The sequence below is a fragment of the Eretmochelys imbricata genome, chromosome 7 (genome assembly GCF_965152235.1).
Source record: "Eretmochelys imbricata isolate rEreImb1 chromosome 7, rEreImb1.hap1, whole genome shotgun sequence".
Classification (NCBI taxonomy): Eukaryota; Metazoa; Chordata; order Testudines; family Cheloniidae; genus Eretmochelys; species Eretmochelys imbricata.
Window position 1 is genome coordinate 97,834,398 of NC_135578.1, and position 22,071 is coordinate 97,856,468.

General features: G+C 37.1%; 1 protein-coding gene across 1 annotated transcript in view; it reads right to left on the reverse strand.

Moving 5' to 3' along the window:
* Nucleotides 1–21,781, reverse strand: part of LRRC27 (leucine rich repeat containing 27) — a 49,160-nt gene extending 27,379 nt beyond the window's left edge. Inside the window, exons 1-5 of the mRNA XM_077820959.1 lie at nucleotides 21,569–21,781; nucleotides 21,081–21,211; nucleotides 17,027–17,085; nucleotides 6,731–6,883; nucleotides 998–1,250 (exon numbers count right to left, since the gene is read on the reverse strand). Of these exons, the coding sequence (XP_077677085.1) occupies nucleotides 998–1,250; nucleotides 6,731–6,883; nucleotides 17,027–17,085; nucleotides 21,081–21,211; nucleotides 21,569–21,781 (809 nt within the window). The remainder of the gene's footprint in view (nucleotides 1–997; nucleotides 1,251–6,730; nucleotides 6,884–17,026; nucleotides 17,086–21,080; nucleotides 21,212–21,568) is intronic.
* Between the last annotated feature and the right edge of the window lie 290 nt (nucleotides 21,782–22,071).

Genomic DNA, 22,071 nt, shown 5'->3' on the forward strand with positions numbered 1-22,071 from the left:
CTGCTTTCAACTACCTGAAAGGGGGTTCCAAAGAGGATGGCTCTAGACTGTTCTCAATAGTAGCAGATGACAGAACGAGGAGTAATGGTCTCAAGTTGCAGTGGGGGAGGTTTAGATTGGATATTAGGAAAAACTTTCACTAAGAGGGTGGTGAAACACTGGAATGCGTTACCTAGGGAGGTGGTAGAATCTCCTTCCTTAGAGGTTTTTAAGGTCAGGCTTGACAAAGCCCTGGCTGGGATTATTTAACTGGGAATTGGTCCTGCTTCGAGCAGGGGGTTGGACTAGACCTTCAGGGGTCCCTTCCAACCCTGATATTCTATGATTCTATGATATACTGGAGAAATTTGCTAATCCACACACTTAATAATGTGAACAAGTATATTTCCCCTTTTCAGCATAGAATCAATAATAGGTCCTCTAGTGAGGGATTATTACCTAAAGTTCATTACTTTTACAAAAATACCACCCTATTTTTCATTTACTAGCATACTATGAAGTTTCATAGGCATCAGTTAGCAAAATACATGAACTAATTACATTGTATCATGCAATAGCCTTATCTGCTAAAAGTGCAATGGGTCTTCTAGTCTCTAGTGTGCATTAACAGATTTTACTACTTTCAGTCAAGCATGTTCCAAAAGCATTTCCAAAAGTGTAATTATTAAAATATGAATTGATAAAGTTTTATATCTGCATGGGGATGGCAGTTTCAACTAGTCATCTTTCCTTTCTCATGTTTACAAAGTTGATAGCGCTTGCTGTTTCCTAGTTTTAGAAAGAATGTAGTTATTTAGGGCCTTTTTGTTTTCTTTTTTCTAAGCATCACTAACGCATCATCTGGGCACAGATGGAGTGTTTTTAATCAGGCTGTATGTTAAAATGCTTTTAAATCTTTCCACTTAGACGTTTGGTTATTCATCACCTGCCCAACACATCGCATTCCATGCTGTTTATCATTATATGAAATTAAAATATATATAATACTTTCTTTTACCTGGAAAGAGTTGCTGACTTGTGGTAGAGCCTCTCTTTCTTTCTGCCGTTTTTTCTGAACTCAGCAAACTCCTGCATAGTGGCTTTAGGATTTAAATCCTGGTTAGCAAGAAATTCTTCCTTTTCATCTTTTACCATTTCCTCCCTCAGCTTCTGAAATCGTAGCATTTCTTCTTCATTTGGCCACTCATCTGACGAATCCAAACTGGATTTCATCAACTCAGTTAAATTTAACTTTTCAACAGGTGGCATTTCTATTGGAGTAAAAAGGAGATTACTATATACTCATCTATCAGACCAATGAAGTTACTAGATTTTGTTGGCAAATTTCTATTTTTTTCTCCTTAGGAATGTGTCTATACATGTGAAAGAGTAGCTTGTTGTTCTCATACTCTGGCTTTTCCCCTTCATTAGTAAACTACAACCATCTGAACAAGGAGCAGTAGACAATGCATTAAAATGAATGGAAACATTTTTCTATAACGGTAAAGTTAACACATGACAAAAACATGAGGTCTGTTATTTTGAGATTGTCTCTTCACTCTGCCACTAAAGAGTAACTCTAAAATAATAAATCTAAACTTTTCACCATGGTGCATTCTCTGTACTGTGTAGGTAGTATATGTAGCTGCTCAACTGCTAAGTGAAGTCAACCTATAGGAACATGTTTACCAATAGCAGCACCTCACTTCCCATTCACTTCTGGGTACAATTCAAAAGTAAATTTTTGGTCTATAAAGCTGTATCTGACTTGCTGTCTAAGGCCCAATGAACCAGGCACGGAAGCATGTGCTTAACTTCAATGCAAGTGACTTCACCCTAATCAGCAAAGCATTTAAGTGCATGGTTAACTTTAAGCACATGTTTAAATCCCACTGATGACAATAGAATTTAAACATATGAATAAGGGTTCTGCTAAATCAGAGCCTAAGACACCTTTGCTCGTAGTTTGCTGTAGTTGAGACCAGCTGGGACATCTGAGCTAATAACCATACCTCACCTTAAATATTGTGAGGTTGGTGTATGGATGTTCTCAGACTATGCCACAGGATTCTGAAATTTGCCCCTGGAACTGGTGCCAAAGACTTCTAGCCATTAGGGTGCAGTCGTGGGCCCATCTCTTAACTTAAGCAATGCATTTGTCACTTTCTTAGTGGTTAACCATGCAGTATTTATATTTTCTTAACGTAGTTTTTTGGCTAGTGTAAATATATACTACATAAACTATGTATGAATAAAGAGTAAATGAATGCATGTACACTCTATGCATGATGACCAGCAAGTAAGATATTTGTACCAGAGAAATATCAGAAGAAAGTAAAAATGCTAAGCACTAAGATACATAGCATGGAATAAATGCCGAGGTGCAAATCTGTTAGTCCAGTTGGGAAAAACCTTTTAACATAGCCAACATGAACTTGAAATCTTTATGAAATATAACATTAAGGAAAAAAAAGTTATGCATGAAGTCTAATCTCTGAAGGCCTGGGTTTCAAATCTCTGTGGTATCCCAGTAAAAAAAAAACCCTGTCTCAAATTATTCTATTATGTACATTTGTCTATATACACACACACACAACTTGAATATCTTTTATATTTACATGTCAGGACTAAGATGCATTAAGGTTTGGTTTGGCAGTAGCTGCAGAGTTGGAGGTTCCTTGAATCCCAGAGAACTAAACAGCTATATTTCATCTCTCTCTTCTCCTCAAGTTTTAGAGGAAATGCGTTCTCCCATAGCACATTCTATTATATTTGCTGCATGAAGTGTATATATACTACCTCTTACATACTGTTCATCCAGCATGAACAGATGGGCTATGTGGGAGGGAGCAGAAAACTCTTGAATATTACAGAAGGTTCCCAAATGTGGCATGCCCACAAATTCTGAAAATGAAAGTCTATTGGGAGTATTTTTCCTTAATTATAACAGTATCTAAAGTAGAATAGTATGATATTGCAGTAGCTTGAGTTATTAAGCTGTTCCCATATACATTTTATAATTATTTTGTAGTTAAAATATACTGTCTTTGAATGAAATAGAAAATAAATAGCATGCAAGGCTACCTTTTTATGTAGTTATATAGTGGCAGAAAAACAATCGATAAGATTTTCAAAATCATGTATGTACCAAAGAAAGAAATTAGACAAGAAAAGAGACACTATAGCATTTTAAAAATATAATTTATTTGACTTACATTTTAACGTATAACAAATATTTACAGGGATCTCAGGAAAAAATAAGTATACTAGTCCATATTGCAACAAACACCACACAATCAAATGATTGTTGGAAACAATTGTGGTGATTTCTAAACTAAACATTTACTTGTTACTAGATATGTATCAAAATTACCTCATGGAATGATTTTTAGATAAAATCTGATAATTCATTGATTTTATTCTCACTATTTGTTATAGCTGATTATGCAAAAGTGATTATCAGAAACATTACAAGTTCTTCTGCACAGAGTAAAGCCAAAAGAGTCTATCTACAGAATATGGACTTTTTACAAACAAAAGATCAGTCCTTTATTTAATTCTTAGTAGTGATATCAAAAATTGAATTTTAACAGATGCTGAATAAGATTTACCAAATAGTCCTCTCTACGGGACATATTATCAAGGATTTAGGAGTTTTATTCCTTCTACTTAACAGAAAAGATGATTCCATGGCTATTTTAAACTTCTTATTCAAGATAATGCAAATAATTCTCAAAGGCAAATGTACTTTTCAGAATAAATAAGAGTTCATTATTAGAAAGAATTGTTCTATCTTCTTGAACAGATTGTTTTGCTTCTATTTTTCATGATCAAATTTATTTCTTATTATAAGGTCCATTGAAAACTGTAAAAAGCCCAATTCCATTTAAACAACGGCTTTCTAATATATTTCAGAAATGGAAAGGACTTATTACCCAATTACTTCCAAAATCTATAACAGGCATCATTTTTTGAATATCTTACATGGGACATAAATTCTGGTTCAAAATTAAGGGTAAGTATTTATTTGTTTTTTCTTTCCTGCACCCAAACTTCCTTCCCCCATTTCAGCTCTACAAAGGATCATGCTGTTGATGGAAATGCTAAGTACACACCCATTTACAAGATAGCCATAGATCACAGGTATATTAAGCACAAATGTAATCTATACAAACTATTTTTTCAATTTGATTTCAGAAATTTAAATATGAAATTTGATATGCTACATTATTAAACTTTAATAGCAAGACTCTAATACATTTTGAGATTACACGTTCTGTGGACACTACAATGTATGTATACAAATGTATGCAATTGTTAGTATGTTCCTATAAAACATAAAAAGTTATCTTCCTCTAACAAACATTCTGCTAAACTCACTAATGAAGCTCATCTGTCTCCATGGACCAGTGAATGCTTTCCTAAGAGCTGGGTATCTCTTTGACTCTCTCTTGTACTCTTTAACAATGGCCTTTGCTTCTTCTTGTAGCATAGAAGGCAATTCTGTGAAATATAGAACTTGAAAGTATGTGCATAGTCTACTATATTAAAGTCTAAACTAAGACTAGACTAGACAAAAGACTAGAGAATATATTATAAGGAGCAATCTTGCATCCTAAATGGTCTTCTCTATTTGCAATCTAGAATACTGACATATGGCAAATAGTATGGGGGGGGGGTAATATAGAAGACATGCATTTTCTAGAAGACTGTTAATTTTCAAAAATGATCAGAACAGAGTAACTTTGAGGCAGGCATAAGGAGCACATTGTGCAGGCAGGTGCTGGGCTCACTTCTTCAAACAGATTTTTGAATTAATCTCATCCTTGACCTACAATAACTCTTTTGTTCTAGTATAATCCTGTCTTGAGTAGATACTAAAAAATGTGCCAGATTGTGGATTGGGTTCGTGATGTAGATAAATAGGACGAGGCTACCAAAACTCACTGACTCAAAGCCTAATCCAAGATTTGAGAACTCAGCCCTCCAGACAAGTCAGTTTAATTCACTAATCCACTATGTTACTTAGTCTCTCTAATAAGGTATTTGCATCTGTCTACAGTCAGCACAAAAGTAACTACCTGTTGCTAGTAAATTAGCTAGGTGTTACAGAACAGCATGATACTGATACCTAACCTAAAATTCTTAGTGTTGATAACATAAAAACATAAGTAAATGCATTTTGTGTATTTTACACTAAAATGTACATTAATGTGGAAAGAATTTAGTCCAAAGGTTTAAATAAGTATGCACAGTATCATATAAAACAATATAATCCCTTTACTTGAAAGAACACTAGTTTATTTTGGTCTTTTAATGTAATGAAATCTTCAGAAAAGTTTGCTTCAAATAGATCTACAATGATTTTTGAAAAAATAGTTTATATTTGTTATAGGAATTTATACAAACACTGTATGGATTCTTGAATACACTTAGATTAGCTATTCTATAATCCAGTTGCAAACAGATTTCCTTTTTGACCATTCTCAGCAGGGTTACGCAGAGGTATTGCATGCAGAAAGTGGTGCTGGCAATTCAGTAATGATATTTTCTTTCCTGATCAGTGCTGAAGCAGCTCCACAGCAAATTGATATGGAGCACAGTGCTGCTAGAGATATAGTCTACCACCTGAGATGTAAAACATAGATCCTGAACACTTGTGGTCACTAAAACAAACATGGCAATATCTCCTTCAGTGATTCTTCACACTCTCTGCTCCCCTTGGTGTCTTTCAGATTTCTGTCCCTTTGTCTCCTTACTCTTGCTGACTTCATCTATTACCACAGTTTCAACTGTCACCTATGTGAATGATTCCCAAATCTACCTCATTATCCCTGATCCCTCTCCCTATGTCTATTCTGCATCTCTTAATGCAGCTCAGACATATTTTTGGATGTTCAATCACCATTCTGAACTCAACAGTTCTAAAATTCAACTTTTTATTTCTCCTGATAGGAACATCCAGTTACATTAATAGGATAAATATTTATAAGCAATATAATCCTTTATGCTTTAGGACATATGCTAACCACTAATTGCCTGGGGTTAAAGAAATCTGTCCTATGAGCAAGTTATTCCATACTTGATTATGGGATTTCTCAGACCATTCTCTGACATACCTGGCCACTATCAGAAAGAGGACCGTAAAACACGTGTGGGATTTGTTATGATTAGTCCTATATTTCCTCTCCTCTGTCTCTTGGAAACTCTACTATCCTTACCATCTCTGAGGGTCTCAACCTTAGTATAATCTCTGTCCTGATAGTTAGTTTCTCACCAAGACCTGTTACTACTACTCTTTAAATATCATCACAATCTGGCTTTTTCTTTCTACCCCCCTTGCTAAAAAATCTTGTATATGTTAGTCATTTTTCATGTTGATTAATGCATGTGTCCAGCCGTCCCTGTTCTCATGTCTCCTCTATTATCAGAGCTGCCTTTTTTGAAGACATCTTCCACTCCTGTTGCTCCAGCCACATCAGACATCTTTAAGTCCCTTCCCTGGATTTCTCTCTTACCACATAAAAGTAGAGATCCTTTTTTGCAACGTCAAGACCCTAAAATATGTTTTAAAAACATCATAATACATTTCTGTTTCTATTTATATATCAGGACTTGTTCAACTTTTTTTATTCAAGAGTTGATGGTACTACTGACACAAAGCTATACAGGGAATGCATTGTTTTAGTCACTTTTTTTGAAAAACAGCTAATTACAATTTTAATAAATATTCATAAATTGTCCTACATACCTTGAGTATCTGGCTCTAAATTGACAAGTTTTCTATTACCAACATTCCGGAGAAAGCACAGAATGGACTGCAGTCCTCTCTGTACAACATCTTTAGGTGGAAACTCCAGAGGGCAATGCCTTAGATTCAATGCTGTCAGTGAAGTTAAGTTACCTGCAAAAATAGTTTAATCTGTAAAAATTTTGGAAGGAAGTTATCTGCAGATTCAGGACTCAAATATAACTAAGTTGTAGACATTTATTTTCCATTACAATTTTTTATCGCTATTTCTATGGAACTCATCCTTAATACATCTATTGATATTGTGTATTGCCTTAAAATAATTGGGACGAGTCTGATTTCCAGTCTGCTGGTTGCAGAAGTAGAAAATGACTAAATTTATTTTATATACTCTAAAATATCTAATATTACATATGTAGTTCTTAAAGGCAGACATCTCATTTCTGAGCTTTTTGATATTCACCAATGAATGTAGACTAACTGAGGCTCAGGTACATCAAACGTTCTGCCTCCCACATGAAAACAAATTAGGTGTCTCTAGAACACAGCCTTTTTATCAGGGACTACCATGCCACACCAAGATCAGATTTGAACTAAATGAGGCAAAGATATACCAAAGATACAAAACTTCAAACACACTTGTACTGTTCCCATCAGACACACTTACACAGATATAAACATGCAAAAAGACAGCATCACTAATGCAATGATATATAAAAATATTTTATTCCTAACCAAAACTATTTTTCCCTATCAAGGTAGTTCTATGCCCTCTCCCATATTTAGGAACACAGCTCTTATGCTCATCTTGCAAATAAAACAGATTTATCAGATCATCCTCACACACTTATGTTACTTGATTCCTGACAACAAAATTTATTTTTGTTTTTTGACATTTTGGCACCAACAGTTATATAAGATGAAAAAAAATGTACTCTCTATTTTTGCCTTTGTTGCTCCCTCCCTTTACCATGTCTTCCCATTTTCTATTCTAGTGCTTAATATCTTGATTCTCATTTTTGTGTAATAAGTGAATAGACTTTGGATTGTGGGCAGAGCACTACCACTTTTTTTCTTTTTTTTTATTCCTTGTCCCCCATTCATCTAATTTCATCCATCAACCCTTTTTTGGTACTTTGCTCTGCATTCCTTCTCTCCCAATCTTTGTCTCTCCACTGCTTTCCATTTACCACCCTATCACTCCTAAAATGCTTGGCACTACTCTTGCAAAAGGAGATTGACGTTTCCCTCCCCAATGACAGGAGATAGATGCCACATACAGCTTTCCCTCCTGAAAGGGTCCAGTAAATGTACGCATCCTGCTTGCATGCCTCAGCCTTCTACCTTGCTTTTAAGCAACAGTGCAGGCAGCACACGACAGCCAGCGATGGAAACAGCCACTGTGTTAGAGCTGCAATTAGCAGTGCATCGTATGTTATCAGATGTGCACTACCCTGCTTCCTGACAAGTATCCTTAATGCTGTGGTTGAGCTGGGGACAGCTGCCAAATGTGCAATGTAGGCTGCAGGGATCTTTGACCTACCTCTATCCCCACTCCACAACAAGGCCTAAATTAGTAAAAATAAAAGTGATCAGAACAAATATTTCCCTATTAATTGGACCTGCAGAATGAAATCATATTCTAAGCCAGGCCATTAATAATGGAATTTATATTTTTTATGGATTAAAAACAAACCTCAGAGTTAAAACCTATTTTATAAAACAAGTTTATTCAATTTCTAAAAAATTTTACCTGTGATGACAAATATTTTGGCATGGCATGATTGATTGATTTTAGGTTAATAGTTAATATTTGGAAGCACAATGTGAAGAATGAGATCTTGAGTCTAGTCACTGAAAACAGATTTTTCATGCTACCTTGACAGAATGGCACTTTAAAAACTTCATTCACAGCTTGACTGAACATCAATTTATTTTGTCTTGATTTGTAAAGGCATAGTACTTAATATTCTGTGTGAGCTTATTTTATGCTTTACTCTATTAAGCAGTATATTTGTACTTTAAAAATGTTTTCAGCCAAACCTTACTTGCAGGAATGACAACCATTATTTATAGCACAATTATTTGATTCCAAATTATTAGTAATTAAAGTTGAAAGGAATGTTGCAAAACAAACTTTGTAGCATGATTAACAATTGTACTGATATCACTCCCCTAGAAATGGCAATACAGCAATATTAATGGCTCACAAACAGGAAAAAGAAAAATGCAAAATAAGATGAGAAACTGGGCTAAGCACTGGGATTCTCCATGAGCACAGGGTGTGGTGTGGAAGGAAGGATTCCTCAACTCAGGATGGAGTAGACTATAGGATGCTTGTGTTCTCTGCTGCGGGCATGAGCCTGTGGAAACAAGCAGTGATGAATCTTCCAACCCAAGGAGAACCCTGACAGAGCCAGGGCCTTTGGTACACAGGAAATACTCGGGCTCTGTGCAGGCTCCCAGGATTCTGGTCCCTCCCCTGCAGAATAAATTTGTCTTGGTTCCACTGTTATTTTGGCCCCACTGCATCCAGAAGAGGACCAAGATATAGTATTTATTTTCAACTAAAAGAATGTCTTAGCCGTTAGGCTATTTGTCAGATATCTAGTCTTTTGATGATCAGTCATGGGCTTATGTCTGTACTCTGTCAACTACCAAGGTTTCTTAAAGTTTTAAACAAAATGAACCAAATTCAGACCAGGCGTAAGTGGGTCCAACCCCGCTGACATCAACAGAACTGAACCTACTTACATCAAGTTTTCTGTATTAAAATATACACTAAAGTAACATCTTACAGCCATTATTATTTATTTCAGATATCATAGGTGCGCATGACACACAAAAATAGAGAGACATGGATACTAACCTTTAAACCTATGCCAGAGATAAGACAATAACATGAAGATAAAACAGTGGACACAAGAGAAGGTGGAAAAACATACCTTGACATAGATTTACCTGTATTGCGTGAGAGGCAGAATTTGTTTCCTCACATTTTATTAAAAAAAAAAAAAAAAACAGTAACCAGTGAGATATTCAACTTGCAACCAATGTAAGATTAGAATTGATAAGTCTCCTGAAAGGAGTAAAGTTCTGAGGTAAGATTTGAATGGAGAGAGCGTGTAATCAGTTGGCACATAGAGGTTGTTCCAAGCACATTGGCTGGCATGAAGAAAGTTTTCTTCTTCCACCCTCTTCAAACCTAAGCAAGCAATTCAGCCACCCTTCTTGGTGTTGAAGTACTTTACTTTGAGAGCAGGTCCACTGAACTCAACAGCACTACTGGCCAAATAAAATGCCACTCAAACTGAGAAAGATTAACAGTATTGGGCCCTCAGTGAACAGAAAAATGTCAGGCTTAGGAACTGCAAAGGGGCTTTGAGGGAAAGTAGCTGGAAACAAGACTAAAGATACAAGTGTAGAGTAAAGTTATACATGGCCATGAAGGTGAGGTTCAGGAGCGAAATTAATAAGAAAGATGATGGGTAGTCAGTAAAGGGATCTGAAAAGAGAAATGACTTGAGCCAAGTGGTAGGCAAGAAAAATTATTTTGGCAGCTGTGTTTTCTATGGAGGTGGAATTTAATCAGCAAGTGCTTTACATACTAATTACAATAGGGTCATAAAAGAGGGAAATGAGTGGGTGAATCCACTCACCACTGGAAATGTCTATACACCAATTCAAGGGCTATGGGGAATAAACACTAAGAACTGGAAGTATTAGTACATGTAACCCCTTCAGTGTGGTATTTCCGGAGCACCATCTCTAAATTTCTAGGGGACTCCCCCATGACTACAGAAACAACAACTAGAGAGGTTCAGGACTCGATTTCACAGATAGAACTAGCTTGCAACACTACCAGAAGCAATCATAAACCAGAACTCTGAGACAAACTGTTTGGTTTTACTTTGAGTTTTCATTGTGTTTGGAGTGAGCACAGCCAGGCAGGACATTCCTACCCCAGTGAAAACTGAGCCCTTTGAGGATTTCTGGGACATTGGACAGTGTCATCTCTGCCAAGACCAGAAACCTAGGAGACTGAGGAGAGAGCCACAGTCAGGCTACCAAGAGCCAGCCTAACCACACATTTGAATCCAGACCAGAGAGCTGCAAAGATGATCTTCCAATCGTTGGTGTGGAGACCTTGTCAGAAAACCCCTGTATTTATTTGATATTGTGTTTTAAGACAGCCACCAATTTCAGTGTTACCCACCGATCAAAGACTGAGCCTAAATTCATTATTTGTCTGAGGAGGTGCTGAAAGGGAGCACAGGGTGGGTTTGTAAGTGTTGCAAGAACTACAGACTATGTATTGTTTTTGTCTTTTATTCTCCTAATCTGCTTTTCCATTTTTCCCTGTCCTGAGTTCTCCATACTTACTAAAACCCAGGTTATGGTTTTATTACTCTGGGAATTGTAATAGCTATTTTATTTTACTGTGCTCTGGTTGACACGGCTTTGTGTGAGATTGGGTGATTATTTTCCCAAATCACAGGCTGTTCTCTGCAATAGGAGGGGTTTCCTAGGGTGGAGGCCTGAGGCACTCTCACAGGCGAACCCAGGATCCATACCCTTGAGGAGGAAAAGGGAGAAGGCTGCAGCCACACCTCAATACTGGGTTACACATATCAGCTAAATGACTTAATTGGATATAACTTGTTCAGGAAGGATAGACAGTGTAAAAAGGGAAGAGGTGTTGCATAATGCATCAGTATATACACTTGTTCTGAGGTCCAGGAGGAGGTGAGAGACACAACCGTTGAGTCTCTGGATAAAGATAAAAGGGGTGAAAAATAGGGGTGATTTCATGATAAGAGGTCTACTACAGACCATCAGGACCTGTAGTAATGGTAGATTAATTACCCCGACATTTCTTGGAAAAGTAATATGGCAAAACACAATTTCCAACAAGTCCTTGAAATGTATTGGGGACAGCTTTTTGTTTCAGAAGGTGGAGGAAGTAACCCGGGGACAGCCATTTTAGACTTGATTCTGATCAAGAGGGAGGAATCGATAGTGAATATGAAGGTGGAAAGCAATGTCAATGAAAGTGATCATGAAATGAGATTTCATGTTTCTAAGGAAATAAAGGAGTAAGAGCAGCAGAAAGGACAATGGACTTCAAAAAAGCAAATGTCAATAAACTCAGAACTAGGTCCCATGGGAAGAAAATCAAAGGGAAAAAGGAGCTCAAGAAAGCTGTCAATTTCTCAAGGAGATAATATCAAAGGCAAAACTGCAAATGAGCCTGATGTGAAGAAACAATAGGAAGAATAGTAAGAGGCCAATATGGCTGTATTAGGAGCTCTTTTTGATTTTTCAGTCATTAAAGGAATCCTACAAAATTTGGAAACATGGACAAATTGCTAAAGAGGAGTACAAAAGAATCGCACAAGCATATAGGGACAAAATCAGAATTTAAGGCACCAAAAGAGTTACACCTAGCAAGGAACATAAAAGGCAATAAAAAGAGGTTCTTTAAATACATTGGGAACAGGAGAAAGATGCAGGAAAGTATATATCTTTTACTTAGCGGAGAACGCGAGCTAATAACTGACATCAAGAAGGCAGCGGTGTTTAATGCTCATTTTGCTTCAGTCTTCACTAAAAAGGTTAATGGTGACCAAATACTCAAAACAAATAATATTAAACAATAAGGGGAAAGAAATGCAAGCTAAAATAGGGAAAGAACAGGTAAAAGAATATTTAGATAAATTAGATATCTTGCAGTTAGCAGGGGTTGACAAAATTTATCCTAGGGAACTTAAGGAACTAGCTGAAGCAATCTCAGAACTGTTAGAATTATCTTTCAGAACTTGTGGAAGACAGGTAAGGTCACAGAGGACTGGAAAAGGGCAAACATAATGCCTGTCTTTAAAAGGGGGAACAAAGAGGATTCAGAGAATTACAGACCAGTCCGCCTAACTTTGATACCTGGAATGATACTGGAACAAATTATTAATCAGTCAATTTGTAAGCATCTAGAGGATAATAAGAGCATAAGAATGGTCCTACTGATCAGACCAATGGTCGGTCTAGCCCAGTATCCTGCTTTTGAGGGGATGAACAAAATGGGATGGATCACTTGATAATTACCCTATCGTCCAGTCCCAGCTACTGGCAGTCAGAGGTTAATGGACACCCAGAGCATGGGGGTGCCTCCCTGACCATCTTGACTAATAGTCATTGATGGACCTTTCTTTTTTTAACCCAGTTGTACTTTTAGCCTTCACAGCACCCCCTGGCAATTAGTTCCACAGGTTAACTGTGTGTTGTGTGAAGTACTTCCTTATGTTTTAAATCTATCTATTAATTTCATTGGGTAATCCCTGGTTATTGTGTTATGTGAAGGGGTAAATAACACTTCCTTATTCACTTTCTCCACACCATTCATGATTTTATAAACCTCCATCATATCCCCCCTTCATTATCTCTTTTCTAAACTGAACAGTCCCAATCTTTTTAATCTCTCCTCATAGGAAGCTGTTCCATACCCCCTAATCATTTTTGTTGTCCTTCTTTGTGCCTTTTCCAATTCTAATATCTTTTTAGAGATGGGGTACCCAGAACCACACACAGTATTCAAGGTGTGGGCATACCATGAATTTATATAGAGGCAATGATATTTTCTGTCTTATCTATCCATTTCCTAATGATTCCCAACACTCGCTTTTTTGACACATTTTTAAAGTAAGAGAAATTGGCACATAACTGTCTCCTGCTGATACGTAAATATCATCCAAAACTTAGTTGTTCACTGTATCCTTATTTACCTGCTGCATTCTAATGATTTTGAGAAGACATACTGTTTACATCAGCCTAAATCTACAGTTAAATAAGTATTCTGTCCATTCTAGCTTGAAACAGACTGTATAAAATGACTAGTGATACCCATTTAGCAGCAGGAAAAACAAAACAAAGATTTAATGCACTATCCCCAAGTACAGTTTTCACCAGATGGTATCTGGTGTCTGTTGTCATCAATGCATAAGATAGACAACATTATCGAGGCAGAATCAATCCATATTCATATTTGTCAAGGAATATTTCCATCATAAAATATTTGTAGTTGTCAAAGACATCATAATATTCAGTACTAGTAGGAAATTAGAATTTTATAATACACAGGTTTATCAAAAACTATTTTTATACTAGAGTTGCCTGCCACCTAATAAAACGCAAGTCTTTAGTATTGTAGTATTACAATGGATACTACAAATTAGTATACTGTAACGTAAATTAAAATACAAATGTTCAGTGATATGTCATAAGTGTGAGATATAATTAACAAAAGTGTATAAAACATTTAGTGCACAGAGACTATAAACACTGTGTTGTGCTGTCGGCTTTGTGAAAAAATATACCCCAAACAGCTGAAATATCTGCATTTCTGTTTCTCTAACAAACAAGCATTCCCAAACCCCTAAGCAACCATACTGACTGCCTTTAATACTGCATTGATAAGTAATACTGAGATTTAGATAATACAAAACATTTTATATATGTCTGCAGTGTTGTTGTAGCTGTATTGGTCCCAGAATATGAGCGAGACAAGGTGGGTGAGGTAGTATCCTTTATTGGACTTTCTTTGACTGATGGAAAGGACAAGCTTTCAAGCTTCACCGAGCTCATCTTCAGGTCTGGGGAAGGTAACCAGAGTGTCCAAGCTAAATACAAGATGGGACTGATTGTTAAGCATGGTTCACACATGTTATAGGAGACCACTTAAAATGAAGTGGGCAATTAACACCTCTGCAGTCATAGTTCAGTGGAGATTTAGTAAGCAGCAGGGTGTGTTACAAATTGTTGTAATGTGCCCTGTGACAAAGCAGGACTCACCACAATGGTGCCTCCTGCTGGCCATCCTGGGAATTAGCTCTCGGCCCTTCCAGTCCACCTTCAGCTAGTGCTATCACATCTGCCCTCACTGCTGTCTCCACTCTTTGGACCTACGTCGATCCCTGGCCTGCAGCGCCCTCTTCTGGCAAGGACAAACTGCAGTCTGGATACTGGCCACTCTCTTCATTGGCAAGTGGGGTGCAAGCGGGGGGGACCCAGGCCTGCCTACTACTCTGGGTCCTGACCCAGGGACCCTATAGCCGGCAGCCACGTACCGCACTCCTCCAACCTGCTGCCTATTTTCCCTGGGACACTTCCCCTGTAGACCTAGCACCCTCTCAACTCTTGTAGCAAGGCCCCAGCCTGGCAGTGGTCAGCCAGCAACTTACGCTCACACTCTGCTGCCCCTGCCAAACCACTGTGTCCAAACCATGGTGTCGTCAGATGTTGGCTGTGTGTGTGTTCCCTCTGTGTACTGCACTGGCTCCACATAGCCCGGACAACAAGCTTCAATCGAACTGCCCAAAAGACCCAAGACTCAGTTTCAGTAACGAAGGCACATGGCCAGGTTTACTGTCAACAAAGCACGGTTTCTAGTATCATGTAGACTTTACAGGACCAGTAACCTATGTATGCCCGTTTGTAGTAAGGTCGAGACTCACCAGCATGGCACCTCCTGCTGGTTGTCTTGGGAATTAGCTCTCCAGCATACAGAGAGCCTCCTCCTGGCTGGTGCTACGCCTGCCGCTGGCCCCCTTGTCTCTCCTGGACTGCGGTGCCCCTTTATTGCAGGGTTCTGCCCCCAGCAGTACCCCCTTACTATGGGTCTCCCCTCCAGAGGAATCTCCAACCCTCTAACCCACCTTGCCTCAGTGGCTACTGCCAGTCATCATCTAGCCCCAGCTCACTGGGGCAGACTGCAGTCTATAATGGCCCCTCATCATTGGCAAGGGGATAGGACCTGCTGCCTTTGCCTATTCCAGGCTACACCTCTGCAGCCCCAATACCTCTTCGTAGGCCTTCACCAAGGCCTGCAGCCTAAGGATTTACCAGGCTGGAGCTCCTCAGCTCCCCTTTGCCCTTCCCCAGCACTGCTCTGCTTCAGGTACCTTGCTCCTAGGCAGCTAGCCTTTCCCACTCCAGGGCTAGAGTAAGACTCCTTCAGCTCCTGGCCTCCAACCCTCTTATAAGAGCCAGCTGGGCCCTGATTGAGCTGGCCACAGCTGTAGCTGCTTCCCTAATCAGCCTAGGTGTGCAGATCTTTCTATACAGTGCAAGACAGTATTATTTTGGGTTTATCTCCCAAAAGGGGTGTGCATGTGAGTGCTGGGGGAGTCCTCTCACACAGAGCCCCTGCAGTCTATGGCTGCAGGTGTGTGTGGCCCCACCTGTGTGTGCGTATGCGCGTGCGCGCTGCAAGAGGCCGGAGAGCCTAATTCAGCAAAACAGAGAGTGGGAACCCAGGCTGGTGGACCAGGAGAGGCTCAGTGAAATCCCAGAACATCAGGCAGCATCCCAAAACGGGGTCCAACACATCACAGAGACAAAAAATCCACCACAGTTTTGTTCCAATGGTTAATTACTCTGTTAAAAATGTACATCTTACCCACAGGTACTGGGGTGGGTCAGAAGGGTTGGAGGAAGTAGACAAGTGAGCCACTAATCACTGCACGGATCACTATTTCCTGAACTTCGTTCTTGGATACAGTAGTTATACAAATTGCATGTCATCTACAAAAGTGATGATTTGCTGATGTAGAAATATCATTTAAACTAACATTTTCAAGAGACAACATATCTTAAAATGACATTTCAACATGGCTGCTAAGCAAGTACTAATGGAAGTGGAATACTTGAGGTGCAATATGAATATTGGGTTTACTATTACCTGCATAGCCAAAATATTCCCACCAAAGAAATACTATTTCATACAAATCACACTAACTAGACAGTGGAAGCCGATACATTGTCATGCATATAATAGATATTTTACATGGTTTACTGTTTTTGGTTTCTGTATGTTAAGCTATGGTAAATTACTGAATCCATATATACAGAAATATTTCATATGTAATAAATGTAGCCTTCAAAGAATACATTTCCTTAAATTTCAAACTCTCTCATTCTGTTAAGATTTTTCAGTCCTACTGTTCTTCTAAAAGCATTCCAGGTCATTTCCTCCCTTTTTCTGATGATGCAAGTTAGGTAGATATATAATTACTCAGTTCGTACAGGATCTTTGCACATGCAATCTTGTGGGTACAATTTTAGAGGTCACTTTTGAAAATGTTTGTCATCATTAAATTGCTGTGCAACAAATATTCGCTATAAAACTAGAAGCTTTCTTTGGTTATATTTAGATACTTTGCTATACAGTTTTAATCTTGACTAGAGCATTAAATGGAAAAAGTCTAAGTCTGCTAGGACTTCTGGGGGAAAAAATTACGTACTTACCAAGCTCCACTGGCAGCCTTTTTATAGGATTTTTTTCTAAAAGTAACGTTTTCAATTGCCTTTGTAATAAAACAAAAATAGTAACAATTGTAAAAGCAAAATTAAAGTGCATTGTTAAAACACAAAAACATATGCCTTTATTTCCTACCATACTAATGATATCTGAAGGAAATGGGTTGCTTCTCCACAGCTACCATCAACTATGGCTTGTGTATCTCAGTGGTTCAAGGTCTGATGGCCTGAAGTCTGCTTTCAAATGGAAGCTATTGTTGCATACCATTTCAATATTTTATGATGTTTCCTGCTTTTTTTTAAAAAACTGATTATTATTGGTAGCGCCACCTACTATTAAGGTGTTCGGACACTTCCATTATAAGATGTGGTTTTCAAATGGTTATAACTTTGCCAAAATTTAAACAGACATGTACAGGTAACCTTAATTCTGGCATTTCCTAACTTCTGATTGCTTGAGTTTGTAACCTTAATAACATTCTTTTAACATAGATATTACAGACAAACAAAACTAATAGTTTCTTAGACTACTTTTTTTCTAATAGACAAGGGATTATCAGTACTCTATTTTCAATGGGTTTTCCATTACAAAATTGACAGCAGAAATTTGATAAAAACAGATTCTGAAGCATGGAAGTAATTTATTTTGAAGTTTGATGACTGGAAATGATAAAACTAAATTATATTGTTAAGATACGACAAAACAAAGTTTGGTGGTTTCAACACCACCTTTGTTTATCTCTTTAAAAAAAAGTTTTAATTTATCATATGCATTTTTCACAGCCAATTAATTTGAAAGAAAAATAAATTAAATTAAAACTTTTACATATCATACCCTTTTACATATTATTTTGTTGAATCAGAATATTCAATTCAGTTAAAGACAATCACGTACTGTACTCCTAACACATCCATGATTCCCTATGATTATTCATTCAGGGCCTAATCCAAAACCCACAAAAGACAATGGAAAGACTCCTATTGGCATCAGTATGCTTTGGATCCTGCCTCAGACTTTGTTAATATGTCTGAATCCATTAAAATGATTAGAACAGAATACAATTACATGGATATAGTTGTTTTCCATATTTCCTATCAAATATGGAAAACGATAAGCTTGTCATTCAGCATCCAGAATCACTGGCAGTATTTGACTCAGTCTCAGTTTAACCATGCAAGATGCTCCCACTTTTGAAAATAAAAATAATTTCTTAAAACAGCATTAAAAGGTCAATGTTACAACTTAATCCAGGAAATATAATGAAATCAATTAAACAAAAACAAAAAATCAAACCTCTTACAACAAAAGACAATAGGGTGTGTAATGAAATGCTAAACTGTATTATATTGTTCAGCCACTAAGTGTATTATACCATTCAGCATTAAGTGGTGCTACGTGTAACATACCTCACCTGAGAAAACAACAGCTATACCTCGCCTTGCATTAAAGTATCTTAAAGAGAACACATCTTTATATATCTCCCTAGGATGGAAGGTCTGTTACCAGTCCATAGCTGGCACATGAAAGAGTGCACCCTGAATCCATCCATATGTAACATCTGTTTGATTCTGGTATGCACTTCCATGCTTGTTAGCTTAAACTAGAAGCTTAATTTTTTTATGTGTGTAAATTCTTCAATGTTATCATATAGAACAGGTTAGAGACAAAATTCTCTTTGAAATTAAAAGGGCTGCCATAAGGCCTGGTTTTGTGACACTTGGTCACAAGGATAATTAGTATCACTTTTGGTCCATACTTTGTTTAATTGATTTCTGAGGTTCTCTGCTCCTTGTGAGGTGAAAAAAAATTGAGCTTCCCTCACACCATAAGGCCAGATTTTGCAAGTTGAGAAGATCCTGGACCCAATGGAAGGGCTGAATACATCCTTAAAGTGTTGATGAATTTATTAGGTTTTACACTGTGAAAACTAAAAACTAAATCTAAAATTGGTTTTGGTCACACAGATTTTTAGTGAAATGGTAGTAAATGAACTGCTTGGTGTTAATATTTATAAATTGAAATCATAATTTTTAATCCTCCACTTTATTGTTCATACATGCAATATTATCTCCCTCTAAACCATTATCTTTCAGTGATTGATCTGCCTCACTGACATGTGCAACATACAAAGTAATATGAGAAACTGTCATACTTACTTTAAATTTTACCAGTTTTTTTAAGTCATTCAGTATGATAATCTAAAAGCTACAGTATGCAGCTTTTTCATTGCATTTATTCTTTCTAGAGTGCTTTATTATTTCTTAATCTCAAACACTAGGTACTGCACATAGCCCTGAATAAATAGACTGCGAGCATGGGAAGCCCAAAGTGTTAGTGAGGGATAAAATCTTTCCTGCTCCTGCACTGGCCTTTCCTGCAGCTACTCTTCCCTAAAACAGAGTTTCACTTACTGGATCCACTCAGCATACACTCTCCTCTCAACTGGGGCATACGGAGCAACAGATAAGATTACAGTCTCATGTGACTTCACTATTCATGTCATCCAAATAACCTCCAATAAATAATCCTCCAACAAAAGTAGTAAATGAAAGCCTGATATTCTTGAAAAATGAGGGGAGGGGAAAAAAGCAAGCAGCAAAAATTGTGAAAACAAACTGTAAAGCCATCTTTGTAAATCACAGAGAAAATGTAATGGGAAATTGGAATCTTTGCAAGTTTCCAGTAAAATAACCTTTCCCTTAACCATTTGTCTCAGTGGTTATTGTGACCTGCCAGGACTAGCTGCTGAAGCCCTTACGGTGCTTGCCTCCATGTCGTGGTACATCTGGCACACTACTGACACCCTAAGGGTTTGGTGTACTCTGGCACCAATCAGCAACAATAATTACAACAAATTCTACTATAATATGTGATTATTGTTTAAAGGATTAAATGAAACTCTACTAATGTAATATCACTGAATGTTTTATGCTGGGAGTTTTCAAAAAAAGTTAGCACTAGTGAGTGGCATATTACTTATATGAAGATAAATGCACATACAGAGTTTACTAATCTCAAGACTCAAATAGAGATGTGTACACTGATGCATGGCAAAATTACATGACAGAAAATACTATTAATCCTGTCTTCTTTTTTAAAAAAAGTTATAATTTTAAAAAGGTACAAAACTTGACAATTTTCAGAGTCATCTACTCATTTTTTTGATCATAAATTGATGACATAATGCTATACAAATCACAAAGAATAAATTATGTTAAAATATCATTGAGCATCTTGTTTAAATAAAAAAGTCATGAAACTGTATTTTCCCTTTGGAAAATTCTCCAGTATCTCACTATTTTCAGAAGTTGCCTCTTCCCCAGTAACTACAGTGTGGAAGCTAAGATTCCTTTTTGACCATAATAAGCAAATTTAGCCCAATATTTCTTTTAATACAAAGATAAATTTAGTTTTTAGTTCATGCCAATTTCATTGGTTTAATATTGCCAAAACTATGGTCTTTGGCCTTTTCCACCACTAATACCTCAGCAAGTGACAAGGTGTTACACTACTTATCTCATACATGGAACTACTACAATGGTCTTCTCACTGCACTCATGACTTCCTGCCACTGTAATCATCATTCATTTCAATATCTAGCTGCCAGGTTTATTTTTGTGTCCCCGCTCCACAGTACTCTTATGTCTCACCATGATTTACTTAGTTTATTTGGTTGCTAATCCATTTTCACATGACCCAAGTTAGGATTTGAAACTATGGGCTTGATGTATCTCTCAATTTCCTCCTCCTCACAGCAGTGTAAACCGATGGAATTAAAATGGTGTAAAATTGAAATGAAAGGGGAATCAGGCCATATGCCTCTGCAGGTAAAAGGGTTTGTGCACTAATCTACTGTACTAGTTAGTCGTACTTGCTCATTTAGTTGAGCATTATTAAATATAATTCTCGCTTACTGTTCTTCAGTTCTGACGTCAATATAGAACTAACCTGCTCAAGAGTCTGAGAATAAGAAAGTTACATTAGAGACAAATAGAGGAAGAATAATTTTTTGTTATATTATCAATACAAGAAATGCCTTACTTGTGACATCCAATTCCAGGGGGAAGAGTTTTAATTTTGTTATGCCGGAGATCCAGCCAAACAAGATTTGGCAGCTGCTGAAATAAATCCTTAGGAATTATGGCTAAAGCATTTCCTTCCAGATGCAAATGCTAATGTAGAAAAAATAAATATATTTTAAAACCAGAATTAAAGTAGAATGCCTGTTCCCTTGGCATGAAGAACATTACTGTGAAAATCCCAGTAAACTGAACTATAAACTATTCTAAAAATTACATTCTCATAAAACCATGAAGGAGATGATTGGTACAATCAGTTATATAAATTACATAAATAAATCATTTATTGAATTTAGTACTAGTTTTTAGAAAGCAGGGGGGAAAAATCATAGCTAAGAATCTGTAGATTTTCCAGTACTTTAATGAGAGCAGTACTGGGCCCTTAATTGGTGCCTACAAAATTTAAGTCAAGTGTGTAATTAACAGAGTTACTCACAGCAATCTACTCACTTTAAGGTTGGGTAATTTGTATATTTCCTCAGTAAGATGCTGAAGTTTTTTCCTACTCAAATCCAGAGTATTTGAAGGAGTAGACAGTGTATCTTCAACTGCCTTCCTAATATATTTTGATGAACTGGAACCAGATAGGTTTCTCTTTTTCTGATAGTCATTCTCTAAGTAATCACCACCACCACAAGATTCTTCAGAAAAGCTTTCATCCATTTGTTAGCAAACCTAAAATACTGATCCCACATGCAAACTGATCATCTGAAGGTAAGTAATAAGCTGAGAACAAAAAAAAAATAATAATAAAAAAGAACACACATAAGGCAGGTTTCTTTTTTTGTGATACTTATTCCCCACATCCTCACTAGTGCTATGTGATAATTTAGAAGATCAGAAAATAATGAAATTATTCTATATTTTTACATACATTTAAAGGTAACAAAGGAAAAAAACATTGGGTTCATGCCACTCTCATAACTGCACCCTTATATCCTTCTCCCATACCC